A 15,737-nucleotide genomic window follows, 5' to 3' on the forward strand; every position below is an offset into this window, starting at 1 on the left:
ATGTTCCACATTTTCTTTAAAGATTGTAATATAATATTTCGAAACTGTTATTGAAACAATTTCGTGAAATCAATAATATATAAGTATATAAACTAATCTAGATAATTGATTGAGGTCAAAGAAGTTGAAATATATTATGAATGTGATATAGTATTTATTTTGTAAGTTAACTAGAAAACTAATGAGTAATACAAAACCATTTTCCTAAAAAGTATTTACTATTTAGTTAAGACAACTTCTTATCTTAACTTTAAAATGATGAAATATGTAATGTGTAAAATAATATTTTTAACCAAGTATAAACAGTATTTTAAATTTAATAATTAACCCATTTAAGCTTAAAGAACCAATTTTGTTTTGCCTCATAATTATTATAAATTTTTGTGTAAGGAAAAATTACTCTAATTATGGTATCAAAATATATTCACCGTAATATGGACACTTAGACTCTAAACCAAATATTAAATAAAGAAAAGTCTTAACAAATTAACTTTCCAAAAGTATGAAAAAAAAAACAAAACTGCCAGCATTGTTGATACATGAGAATATAAGAGCATTTTTTTTTTAGTTTAATTTCTATATCACTTAAGCTCTTAAACCAAACAAAACAAACTCAGAAAGAATTCACATTTCCATATTAAAATGCATGTTGCATTTATAAATACATACATTTTTTGCATACATATCAGCTATAACTTATTAATAATACCGTCACAAAGCATATTTATGCAATTTAAATTATGATTATTGTCAGCACTTCAAATATTAAAAGCCATAAATAAGATTTGATGGATGTTGCGATTGTATTGGTTGTGCTAAGTAAAGAGTTGTTTAAGTTGATGAAGTTAAATAAATAATAGTTAAATATCAAAAATATACAAGGATTAAAAAAATATTTTAACCAATATTGTTTTTTATATACATTTTTATATAAACTATAATTTTAATTTACTATAATTGATTTAATTTTTGTACATTTTACACCATCCAATATCAAAATACCTCAGCATTCATTGATCATCCATATATATAATGATGCCATCACTATCCAGGTTGGCTTAAAATATACAATAACATAGTAAAAATCTTTCTATAGGAAATTTGTAGAAGCAATGTAATATTATCTTTTAACATTTTGATAACAGTTCTTATTTAAACTATCATTTCTAATTTAATATATATTATTTTGTACATTTTGTTTATTAATTGTGCTAGGGGATTTAATCAAGGAATTTTAATCTCATATTTATCTTTACATTTTAGAAATAGTGATAAGAATATATTGAAAAATTTTTATTTGAGTATATTTATTATTTTGTTTGTGATCCAGAAATGATTAGAAATTCGATGTCGAGTTTTAAGCAACTACATGTGCAGTATAAACGGGCATTAATCGAATTGCAAAATTAACAGAAATATGTTTCATTTATTGAAAAGCTTAAAACTAAAAAAAAATAACTTTTTTTAGAAGCAAATTGAATGAAATAAAAATGCAATGTTATGCTCTACCGCACTTTACGAAAATCCGTTATATTCTTCTTTTTTTTAAATTCACATCAGAAAGTATGCGACCGTATTTATGAGTTTTCGCTGAAAATGCAACAGTTTGTTTAAACATAATAAGTGCCCAACAGCTATTCTGCCCCCTTTATATTGATACACAAGATGGGGCAGCTGTATACTAATATCCTATTATAGTGGCAACAATGGGGTCAACCCGAGTTTTTTTTACAGCACGAATGTAACGTTAGGAAGTATTCGTAGAATTTGATTCCAATTACACGACATAAAATCTTTTTTGTAGATGCTAGATCACATATTTCATTTGGTCGTCTGGCGCAGTGGCAGCTAACCTGTTTTATAAACCTATGGTTGCGGGATGTATTCACGCTTGGGCTAATGTTTATATCGGTCTTAAAGCATACATGTTTTGGGACGGACGTTATGTTAGTCGATCTTTTCGTCGTACGACGATTAGTAGTACCTTTATCCTAATCCTGCAGTTGTAAACATCCGGTAATAGATGTTAACTTTAGAGAGTAACATACAAGTCTAATATATTATTGGAACAATTATTCGATGCGTAATAATTACTCAGATTCAATAGCATTTTGTAGATGGTAATATGTAGGGAAATATCAACTGGTCGGAATTATATATTATTTCACTATCTTTTTTTACATCAAACAATTAATTTTATTTATTTATCAATGTTAATAAAGATATTATGTTACTAATTTACTACTATGAAGATGTCATACAAAATATATTTAAGCAAGTTGAGGAGAGCATGTATATATGTCTGGTATTTTATCAAAACAGTTGGTGGTAGAAGTCTTACAGTGAATTACATAATATGATGAACCGTCAAAGCCTAAAATATTCAAGATCTAAAAAAAAAAGTGACGCGATCATAACATATAGGAAACAATGATTCGTTTGACGCTATGAGCTCGCAATTACCGTCGTCCACTGGTGAAAGTTGCATACCTAAGTACGTTTCCGAACAATAAACTGGTCCTGACAAGCTAAACTCGACCGACCAGTTGCCGTAATTTATTATTTTACTAACAATTTTCCGACGCACATCGTCTCCATACTCAAAACGTTACCGCGTTAAAAGTAGCCGTTAAAATTATAACGACGCTTCGTAAGTCTTTCAGTCGCACAGAATAACATAAACTGGTATGGCATTATATATGTATTATATTTACATCTAACCTAGAGGATAGAGTTTTATTAAAAAATTAAACGGTTTTTTCGGGATGTCCAGCTAACAAAATACTAAATCTGTACACAATACTTCTACTTTTGTTAGTAGTTTGCAACGCGTTTCGGAGAAGCTTTTGCTTTGCTCTTAATACATGGCCTCGGCCTACCTCTGCCGACTGGTCGTCATTAATAAATAAGGGAGAGGTTATATACCCCAATTAAAAAAAAAAGATACAATTTTCATAGTTTATAACCTGTATTTAAAGAAAGTTCTTTCCGATCTCTTTCCGTAAATTTCAACTGTTACATTTTTGTTAACATTTTAAATAATGTCACGTGCTTCCTTTTTTACAGAAAATACTTAGGATCATACATATATTATACATACCAGTCGTATATATAAAATATATATTCAACGTTTTTAATTTCACAACCGATACATAAATAAAATAATGATAAAGTTTACATAAAATTTGCCCGGATGTCAACTTGCGCTTTATGTTAGAAATCTTCATATTATAATGTTTGTTCACAGTGCTATTACGGATAGACGTTTCAAACGCAGAAATAAACAAGTTTATAAATAGAATTATTATAAATATTACTACATTAAACTATTAAAGTTAAATTCGAATAACGCAAATATTGTACTTTTTCGTTAAACCTTCCTGTTATTCGAATAGTACTCGTTAAATGAAATATTTTTATCTAAAACCGTAACGTATTTAATTTTTTTCATCGTCAACCAAATCAGTTAGTAGGTCAATGATCCGAAATGCACACGTATTAGTTTTTTTTATTGTTTGCTCGACAAACAATAAAAAAAAGTAAAAAAAAATAGAAAAATTAAAATTGGTAAGTAAAATTGGTAAGTGTTTGCAAACCATCTCATGAATGCCTAAACGGACGTTCGACGATGATAAATAATTTTATTCTTGTTAAATTGCGGTTTTACGACTCCGTTAAAATCAAAATTACAGTAGTTTAAATAAAGTTACAGCCCTTTAATGTTCCAATGCAGTCTTTCAAGTTTACGGTGACTGAAATTATGAAATGGCATAAAATTAAAACTATACGGCTTTAATTTTTATTTTTAAATAAATTTAATGGCGCAAAACTATTCTCGTAGTTGTTCTACTTTTACATTTTAATTTTCTTATATGTTTTTAAACAAACGTTAACCAATAAATGTTGTTTACAAGGTTATTAGTTAAAAAGTACTGTCTTCTTCGTTCGTATATTAAATAAATTATGACAAATAGAGAGGAATCAGTGTTTAAGCACTAATAAACAACGTTTAACGGCAACTTTATTTATAAGAAAGATCGTAAAATATTCTTATTATTACTAAAGGAAATATTTATAGTCCACTTTGGGATTAAACATCTTGAAATTACAAGTGACAAAAAAAAATTGAAAATCTTTGACTGTGCTAAATCTAATTAATCTAATCTAACCTTATATTTTGTGAATATGGTGTGGCGAAGTTGTATATATAACTATTAAACAAAGGCAAAATTTTAAAGATATATATATATTAAATATTTAAAATTGTTGTAACCATATCCTCAATTTTATTTAAAAACTGGATAATATGAATAACTAATTAAAACTATTTAAATATGCGTCGCCACTACATCGGCGGTTATGCAAAATTAAAGATTATCAGGAAAGTAGAAGCCAAAATATAATATTACGTTCCATTATGTGGTATCGTTTTATTTATTAATAAAATACAAAAAAATATATTAATGTATTAAAATTTTAAAACTGCGTTCGATTCGAGGGAAATCCAATAATTTTCGAGCATCTATGACGTGGCTGGGCTAAATTTACTATACACTTACTTATTGACACGTTCCAAAAATACACTAAAGTCTTGGCAAAACTGAACGGGCGTTAACATCGCTATCAACCGCATAATGCCTCTACTTATACATACATAACTAGCAGACCTGTGTGTATGTGCGCTAGGCGAGCCAGCCACGCTTGTTGCCCCGCGTGTGTGTATCTATATCTATGTAAATGAATCAGTATGGACTACGGAGCACATTATAATATTCTTACTGTCGCTGGGTCATGACACCGCCGACACTCCAGTTTTTATGACTGCGCTGTATTCGGCTTATTATGGTTTACTGTTGGTAAATCTGCATAAAACACGCATTATATACGAAAGTATAGGGTTGTCAGTATATAACGAAACTCTAAGATTAACTATGTTATAATTCATAATAATGCTGATAATAATTTATTTTGTAAATCATTTGATATTTCTTTAAAGATTTTATTCCATAATAATATTCAGACTTCAAACGCAGGTTTACATCAAACGTAAGTTATTTAATAATATTCGTAAATAGAATTCTTGCTTCATTTTAACGTCAAAATAAAATAAACTAAATTATATGTTCATTTATGAGTATTGTAAAATGTTGAGTTTTTATAAATATCACTCGACTTCATCCAAGTAGTGTACGTCTACTTAATAATAGGTAATATAAGACTATCATTCAATTTTATAATAAACTGTCAATTATTTTACAAAGTAACAAAACTCATCGCGTTATAATTCAAGATGACGTAACGTAAATTTATATATTATTTCTACTACAAACTAAAAATGTTTACCAAAATTAAAATTGTGTTTTACGCCGCCTTCTATACATAAAATAGATATACATGGCGTCATTACTTTCGTCACAATTAAATATTAAATCGTTGTTTCTTGAGCACGAAAAAGAAAAACACAACAAGTCAATTGTAATTCTAAAATTTAGATTTTGAAAATAAGCGGGAACACCAAACTACTAAACTCCAGATAGTAGAATACTACACCAAAGGCACGGACAACACGAATGTATAGTCATAAAAAATATCTAGTGCGTGTATACACAGAGCACACGTATACTCGATGACCAGTGTGTATTATATAGTACGTGATGATTGACGACTCTATCGTGTTAACATATCGATTCCCTTAAAATATATGTTGATACGAATCTGAGATAATAATTAAGTATATGTTGTTTCGTAATAAATTGACATTGGTATTTTAAATTTATATTTTATCGTTGGATTATAGTTGATTTATTGTGCAAGAAATAATGATGGGGATTTTTTTTTTTGTTATATTGTGAGATACAATAGCTGCTAACAGTAGACTATTAGATATATTTGCCTTTATTTTGATATATTTATCGTTGAGATTTTAAGTAGTTACGTAATAACATATTTTTTCGGTTAAACCGTCACTGATTATGACTTATTCTCTTATCAAGATCTATGTACGTTACTATCGAAGGTTGCGAGCATCTCTGGAGTTAATATGCTTGTAGTATATTAGAAAACTTGCTTATTTTAATTGTAAGTAATTCGTAATGGTTAAACTTAATTGTAAGTTTTAACGTGTTTTTTTTTAATAAAGGTTTTTGAAATACTTTTGTTGACTGAATTTAAAAAAAACTAAGCCTAAATAATAGTTCATAAGTACACTTTTTATTACCTCACTCTCAAAATTCGATTGATTGGCAATCTGACATGGATTGTAGACGTAGATCAGGCGCAGTAGCAACATCCTTATACATTTTTAGGGCACATGATTGTAACTTCGCAGCTTGGGGCTACTATCGAGGATTTCTATCCAAAGTCAGTGCCAATACATACTTATTGTTCTTTATTAACACAGTATATGATATTTATATCAGTCTTGAAACTACTAATTATCACAATGAAAGAGTTTTTTTTTTTTCTAAATTCGAAGGAAAAACTAAAACAGACTGACCAGTTTTTTTAGTATAGTGTAAGGAAAAATTGAATTTCATTTTATTTATTCATTCACACACACGAAACCGAAGGCGTCACGTATTTTTCATTGTCATTGCTGTGACCTGGATGACCTTAGATTTTCATACATTTATGTCAAAACTTCTGATAAAGGAACGAATGTTTTTTTACGATACTTTTTACCGAATAAACATTTGATATAGTTTTTTTTTAAGTATATATAGCGTTATATCATGTCTCTAACAGATCTATTTACTGATGTTTTGTATTTATTTTAAGTTTTATAAATAACACGGCAACTAACACACATGCCTATATATCATTTTATGGTGTATCAAAACAATGATTGCAAGTAGATCGTAACACTATTGTTTATTATGTGTTATTTTAAGTTAATTAAACATCATCAGAGGTTAATTTTATAATGATGATGAAATACCGTCGTAAGTATCGTATGGAAAATTTTATATGCGTTATCTATAATTTTATTATCCTATAACGTTAGTGAAAATCTCTTAAGATTGATCTTATTTTTTAATAATATAGACATGACATGTCTTTAATCTTAAAAAAAAATGTAGTTAAGTGGCGGGATAAGGTCAGAATGGAACCGTCTTTTCGTCTTGAAGACTTCTCGTTATTGTCTCTGTTTTAATTGCTTTTTATTTTTTTCGTGCATCTCACGTATTAGGATGGGCTAGTAGGTCCAAATGGACAATTCTATAAAAATAAAGATAAATAAAAAATTGAACCGGCGCTACATCACATCGATAGACCAAGTATACAGTCTAATAAGGCTCCTAAATGTCGATGGAATGTAAATGAAACAAAAATGACCGATTAAATAGAATCTCACGTTATGTTTATCTTGATCGATATTTATATGTGTGTTGTAGCGTCCAACGTATGGTTATACAACACAAAGATACTCAAGTTCCATGAACTAATCTAATACACTTTTACGTAATCGCAGGCTTATTTAGTTTGAGTGAAGAATTATAACAAAGAACATTATGTATGAAAAATACGTTTGAAAAAAAAAAACGAATCGGTTTTTTTAAAATGAAATTTGATAAATATCATTTCGCTTCCTTATTACGTATATATTAAGTCTCATGGAGTAGTTTGGGATTTAGAATACATCCCCACTCATAGAGTCATTGTGCGCAAGTCGCGTGTTCTATTGTAAATTGTAACGGTAAATGCCGCCATTTCATTCGTTAATTCATGTGGTCCGAACCGAAGCTCATGAGTGTCGTAAGCAGGAACATATACAAACCGATAAATGCTTTGCCTTCGTTTATACGTTACTATTTAATACTATTACGGTTTGTTAATACTGGTTACATTCGATGTATGTAAATAGGGTTATTTCTATATAATATAATGTTTGCATTACTTCATGTACATTTTTTCATAAATTTTTGAAATTTATGTTAATGTGTTGAGTTAAACTAATATGTTTCTAGTTACGTAGATGGTGCTCAAAGCGATTGCACCAAATAGTTTTATCTAGTGTCGCGAAAAATGTACAAATATTCGACTTTTTTCCGTCTCTCATTGTTTTTTCGGCTATTTAGTGCACGTGTCAATACTAGTGACGGTCGCTAAGCGTTCAATATGCTCAAACTTCCACATATTGCAAAGTTTACAAAATCTTTTCGAATATTCTATTCGGTATTATTGATCCGTTTGATTACTCGTTTTCGCTGAAAGTCAAATTTGGCTCATCACTATTTACTACATATGATAATAATTGTATAATACATAGCCGTGAACGTGATACGTGCCAACAACATAACACATCGATTTTAGGTCTTTATTAATATTTCTTATTATTAAAATTATATATAAGCTTAATGCGGTATGACACTATTTTTAACAGTAGGATTGTCATTTTTTTTTAAAACAATGACAAAGATACACTATCTATGTTCTATCTATCTATGTATCTAAGTTGAGAACATATTTATAATGTTTAATTATTTTATTTATAAAGTTTCATCTTTTAATGCAGAAGACGATTGTCGGCATAAAAAGATAAAAGGGCCGTTTATTGCTTCGTTCAGGTTTTTATGTTAAAATAAAACAGTGAATAAATAAGCTGATCAAAACATTACATTCAATACTTAGTGTATTGGAAGTGTTATCGTTGATATCAATATACAAAAATACCTCTCTGGTTAATGCTTACCTTAGACGGTTTTATGTCAGGTTCTGGGTTCAAATACCAGTCAGACCATTATATTTTTAGTTCTTCTGTCAGCGGAGCAGCCCGGTGTTAGGAAGTTTACAAGGTTATACGTCTGTGCCTTGGAAAGCACGTAGAGTCATTTGTCGTGTCTGATGTATTTCGGGTCGTTTCGGATTTCCGTTCTATCAGATTATGACAGTTAGGTGGTTGTTATGGTAACTGTAATTTGCACAAACGCTGGTTATCTACACACTTGGCTACTCTTCGTCTAAAGCGTCCACAATGCTTAACAGCATCAAAAAATCACCTATCAAATATTTGATCAATTTATACAAAATATTTCGAGGTTTTATACTTGTCATATATACCATTATTGGTTTAACAATAAATCAATACAATGAAATACGTTTTTGTTTATAAGAATCAACCGCTTTGAAATCATGCATAATAAACATACAAAGTTTTTCTTCTATGACTTGCAAGATGATGAAGTTTGTGCGTCATGTTCGTTCGTTCGTTAATACTATGAATTTGAGATGTTGAATTTCATAATTAATCTCAATTTAATTCCGTATAGCTAATACTTGTTCTGCCCTCTGTAATATTTCTGCCTTCTCGTACTTCATTATAAGAAGTAGATCTATCTTGTTTATTTACAAACGAGGACGACGTAAGTCCTACGGTTGGCATCGGTACATAATGCGTGCGTAATATTTCTACGTGAATATCCTGTAGTCGGTCGCAGTTTACAATTTACGTACAGGTTGTCGACTTGTTTGTCTGTATGTCGATTTTATGAATTAGTACAACCATGTGTTAAATTATTTATTATCATGTAAGGCTCAGTGACGACAATATTGAGCTGCACTTCGTCACGAAGCGCGTAGGCCTGCACGAAGATGTCGTTCCCATGCATTTCGCTTTCATTTTGAGCTGTCCGACCGGTTCGCGCGCCGCCTAATAAAGTCAAGTAGCGTAGTACTCGGATTTAATAGTCTTTTAAGGAGCAGGCTTTTTCTTAACAGATTGATTGCCAAAATAAAAAAGGTTCTTGAAAATCATATACATAATATTATCTTTTTTCGAAGAGTCTTCTCTTTACAAGTTTAATTTAAGGATGTATAATAACACGTTTGTGTATGTATAATATATCAATTTACCCTTCGTATAATAATTAGTGCTATTGAAGGCACTAGAGCATAAAAAAAAATAAACGTAAATCCTATAGTTGGCAGCGCATTGGCATTTGTATTGCTCTTGAAATGCCATTCTATGGACAGAAACGACCGCTTACTATCAAGTGGTACACTTGACGATCAACCTAGCTATGAAACTAAACCAGATTTTTCAACTTTATAGTCTGAAATCTTCTTAAACGTATATACAAGAATATTTAATGAATTAATTTAAGTTCTAATTTAATTACAGCCAATGCCATTGTCCACAGACTGCGTCTATTTCGAGACGTCGTCGACGTCTCCGTACCAGATCCGGCGGATAGAGGAACTAAACAAGACCGCGTCGGGGAACGTGGAGGCAAAGGTCATGTGCTTCTACAGGCGGCGGGACCTGCCCAACCCTCTCATACAATTAGCTGATAAGCATCAAAGTGAGTAACAACACTCTCGCGATAACCCTCGAGAAAGCAGAATGCGAAATATTTCAATATTAATTGTTAACCTACAACCGAACAACGAATGGGATCTGATGAAACTTATTACATATGTATCAATATGTTTTAATTTTCGTAGATATATTATTACTAATTCTATGTTTAATTATTAAAACAATTTTTATTACTGATGGAAATGAGAGAGAAAATAGAATTAGTCGACATCGCGTCGATGTTTGTTGAAAAAACGTCACTATATATACTTCGTAGGAATTAATACATTTAGCTTGTAATGCTCCGCATCAAACGAACCCATGTGGTAATACTTACGTTTGATTATTTTCTATAAATAGACGATTATCCTATATTAAGTGGATCTAGCTCGTACTGATTTTCGCAGCGGGGTGTCTGGAAACTTCGATTATTACAATATTTGACTTCTTTTAAAATATCAAACACGGAACTTTTTCCATTATAATTATCTTTTGTTTTAATAAAATGAAACGCATTGCCTAAGATATAAAATTGTTATTAAAAATACTTTACATAAATTAATTTCTATTATATTAATAAATGCTTTTTGCGAAATATATATTTGGCTTTGTGCAAGCCTGTCTGAAGAGGTACCATAAACTAACCATTTGTTTTACCGTCGAGTAGAAAATATAGTATATTAATATCTTCGGGTTTAAAGTGTGAGTTAGCCAGCGTAATAACAGACACGAGAGACAATGTTGTGGATGGTTGGTGGCGCTTTGACGGTGTTAAAGTGCGGTTAATATTTCATACAGGGCCAATGAGTGGCCAATGAAATCAAGTTCGAATCTCAGATTTTTTTTCTACATTGAGTAGATAATAAGACTTAACTTATTTATTTATTTTACTTAATTAAAATAAATAGAGTCATAGTAAACCTATCTAACTATCCGCCTGGTGAATTTTTATTACGCTAGAGGTGTTCTATATAAATAGAAAATACCACCACTACACATGAAAATCTTTTAAAGGAATTAATCTCATTTGAGCATCGCGTTTTGAAGGATATACCCATTATTAATATAAAAACTGTAAACTCATTTACGATTATCAGTCAAAACATAAAATAATTTTGATATCCAATGATATTTTACTGATATACGTATAAATATTCTTCGCAGCTCTAGTGTTGCTAGATGTATTAAATAGTCACTTTAAATGAAACTAATATTTTTTAATGTAAGATGTATAGTTATTTGAAAGACCAGTCTTAAAACACAGTTATCTCTCTCTCTCTCTCTCTCTTTCATGAATTAATTTGACATACGAAAGAAGAAAACAGACCATTGTTTAACTGTTCATCCCCTAAGCAACATTTATAGGTAAAGTCGAACGTGTTCCAGGTTTGTTTAACTATTTGTACAAATAGGAGCATACCATGTAATGTTTACGAATTCTTGTATAACATTCGTCTCATAAAATCGAAATAGTAACTGAACCAGCACGTATTTTATTAAAAACTCTGTGCACTAATATGCTTTTGTATGACTGTGAGGTCACGGCACGTAAGGATAAAAAGTTAACGAGTTATCTTGTTAACTAATTCTCAGTAGCAGAGTCGTGAGTGTATCCTGGCACTCGGTACGTAAACCCGATGGTGGAATGCCTGATCTCTTCAACCGTGTCGTATTATGAGAGCGAGGGAATAAACAGTGCACCGTTTCTTGTTCGTTGGCCTCTGTGCAAGCCCGTCTGGGTAGGTTATTAATTATTTCTTAAATTGTCAATGTCACCAATCTGGGGAGTCACGATGTTATAAACATTAAGCTTGTAGTTAAACTGGCTCACTTAAATTTCAAACTAGAACACAACAATACTAAGCATTGCAGCTTGGCGATAGGATATATGTTGAGTGTGTGGTACCCAGATAGGCTTGAACAAAGCCTTATCACCAAGTGTAATTTAAATAACTTAGACTTTAAAAAAGAGCAATCATAAATACTTTTGCAGAGTTTGATAGATTTGTTTTTCATATCGATTACATGTTAAAACGTCTCGAAATACAACCGTACCGTTCAAAGATAAATATCGGCTTGTTACATCAAGACTCGGCTGGATTCGTCGATCGAGGGTAACAGCCAACGGTTGGGATCACGCGAACACGCGAGTCAGTAATGTGACGATTTTTGTACCATACAACCTTGGGCCTTCTCCGCTTTGATGTGGTAAACTCGAATGCAAATATCGATTAATCTGACCTTTTCAGAAACAATTTTCTAGTCTAATTATTCTAATAATCGGTTACGGTTTTTAGTATAAAAATAACTTATTCTTTGATAAATTTTAGAAAAATATATTAGATTTATTAAAATATATAAATAAATGTTCTAGAGGAAGACAATTTATATTGAAAAGTATTTAAACACAAATGTTCAGTTCATTTGTTTTCCTTATAGTCTTTATTTTGTGTACATGAGATTGTCGTGCCAATTTGGATAAACTTATTTAAAATATTGAGCTGGTACCTTTAGTAAAATTACATACAGAACATTGCTTGTTAAGTTAGTGTTAAATTCCGCCCATTGCAATACTAAAATATAAATCATTTCTCAATTTCGGTCACGAAAGTTAATCTCAACCAACTGCACAGAACATATAGTGCACAAGTGTATGTGCAACAATAGATGTATTTTCTGAATCGAATGGGTTAGTGATTCGATACGATTGAACAAAATTCAGAAACAACGGATTTACGTGTTTTCCGAGTCATGGAAGCGTAAACACTGACATCTTCCATATTTCGCCTGTTAAACGTCATGTTACCTCTTAATATAATTACACAGACTAGCGCTTAAAACAGGAACATATTAAATTAAGCAATATAGAGTATTGATGTTTGGTTAGAATAGTAAAGAAGTTCATGTACTATTGGTATATATTCCCAGACAAATCAAATCAAAATATACTTTATTTAAGTAGGCTTTTACAAGCACTTTTGAATTGTCATTTAACAAACTATTTAAAGTAAACCTACCACCGGTTCGGAATGTAGATTATACCGACAAGAACCGGCAAGATACTCAATAGTTACTCTTTTTCAACATGTAAAAATACAGTCATGTTAGTTAAATACAATTATATATGTATGTTTTGTCTCCTGCCTGGAAGTCAACAAGCATTAACTCCACTCAAGGTTGGAAAGAGCGTTTCCATTAGTTTGTTTATTTTATAAGAATATTAAATGTTTGATATAATATCATTATATACAAATTTATTTATATCAATTTTATCTTATTAACAGAACTGAGCGATTTGCAATAATTATTGCATTTTTTAATTCCGTTCATGCAAGACAATACAAAACAGAATATAATCCCATAAAATACTATTTGAAACTATATGTAATGATATATGAACTAAACAATTCAATAGATTATATGTTGTAATATTCGTTTGGTTTCTTCTTATTGTTCTTTAGTTGTTTCCCAATCAATAGAGTCCACTGAAAGAAAATTCGTTTTGATTTTAATATAATTTATACAAGAAGTTAAATACGTAGTACTTTACAATGGATTACAAATAGAACCCAGACAAGAAATCTTACATCACTTGCAAAACAAAACGCATGAGGGCCCAACTTATTCCTATACCAATTATAGGAGTAATTTCGAGTATTCATTTATATTAAAGTTTCTATATATTATTAAATAAGTATCGTTGTCCGTGTTATGTATATTAAATTACATATATATTTTAATACTATAGAGTGCTTACTTACGTACATAGATAATTTGTTTTATCAGCTACGTTCCTCGCGTGATGTACATAGGTTTCCGGTAGGGTTAGCAAAGACCCACAATAATCTTTCAAAAAAAAAAAATATGAAAGTAAAGAAAAACCTTTATCAGACATGATTTCTAAAAAACATTTGTTTTAATTAAGGAACTCTTTTGTTCGTATACCGAAGAAAATTAAAGTTGTATAAGACTAAGCTATCTGACTTTGCAATAAGTATTCACATAAAACGATCATATTTAAGGATAAAAACATAGAAACAAAAATGCTATTTTTTTTTTCACTATACGGGCGTAAGCATAACATCTTACCAAATATTCATCATAATCGAATCGCTTAAGAAAACATCGAGGACGAACATACAAACATTAATTTTGATTATATAATATATATTTAATTAGACTTAAACGACGCTTAGAATCCAAACAACTCGTTTTTTTATTTTTTTATTTAAGCATCTCAAATACAGTTACCTGGAAACGGGCTGGTGATTTTAATCAATTCTAATTAAAACCGAAACATTCATCTCATCGACTTTCATTAGGCGACCTTCTACCTGAACAGCGCTATTTACAACTTCGCAGACGCGAGCTTCTCTATTTATTATATATTATATGTTGATACATTATTTTGTTCGTCCATTGTGTTTCTCTCATATCTAAACACAGACATGGAAAATTTTATTAGTTCGCTACGTATTATAATTTTAAGTACACTTGTTTTGTACGCTGAACTCAGGTATAAATCAGGTGTAAATATATTCAAAAGATCAAACAAAAATGTACGTAGATTTTCCTCAATCGAGAGCAATGGCCAACCAATAACAGTTTACTGTAAGCACTCGTTGCTTCGGAGAGATTTGTTAATGTCGTTACATATACAACACACAAGGTTCTGTCAATTTTTAATATGGACATAGAAGGAATTTAAATAATAATGACAAGTGCAAAGATTAAAATGGTTAGAAGTTGTAGCTTAATGCGCTTTCATGATCATTCGCCTGTACTCAGTTCGGCTATTCGTATCGGTGCTGTCTTACTTCTCGAATAATATATATTTCATATTATTATCAGTAAATAATGCTCTTACATTAAGTTTAAGCTCAGTGCATGCTGTGGTCTCCTATAATTGAAGGAGCACAAAACTTGTAACCCTTATATTGTTTAATTTTAAGTATTTTGTGCGTATCTTTTGTTGGAGACTCGTAAATTAAATAAATAAATAAATAAACACATGAGATTTCACATACAGTCACATCCTTTTTTTTTAAAGTTTATTAATTGTAATTACGTATATTGCAGTAAAATAAAAGTCAATAAGAAAACTTATCTAAACAGAAAACACGTGTTTCAAAAGGGGCTGTGTCGCCCCAAAAAAATAATTTGATTTAAATCGTAATAAAATAATTAATTTATGTGAGTCTACAACAAAAAGTTATCTGTTTATACCACACGGCTGCCGCTCACAAAATGGCAACCGTCCTGTATTTTTTTTTATCACCGTCAGACGGCGCGCTATTCAGTCCTTTTGATTAGGTTCAAATATATTTTCTTGTAACTTGTAAAATTTTTAGATTCTTAAAAACGACTTCGCTGTTATTGTAATGACAGTTACTGTTCCACAGTTTCGATTCGCCTACAGCCTTTGTCTAAGCAAACCTAC

General features: G+C 30.4%; 1 protein-coding gene across 1 annotated transcript in view; it reads left to right on the plus strand.

Annotated features, from left to right (window-relative positions):
- The window catches only part of LOC125070913 (metastasis-associated protein MTA3), a 57,322-nt gene that overhangs the window by 1,667 nt on the left and 39,918 nt on the right, over positions 1–15,737 (plus strand). Inside the window, exon 2 of the mRNA XM_047680928.1 lies at positions 10,140–10,301. Within this exon, the coding sequence (XP_047536884.1) occupies positions 10,140–10,301 (162 nt within the window). The remainder of the gene's footprint in view (positions 1–10,139; positions 10,302–15,737) is intronic.

Source organism: Vanessa atalanta, chromosome 18 (assembly GCF_905147765.1).
Source record: "Vanessa atalanta chromosome 18, ilVanAtal1.2, whole genome shotgun sequence".
NCBI lineage: Eukaryota > Metazoa > Arthropoda > Insecta > Lepidoptera > Nymphalidae > Vanessa > Vanessa atalanta.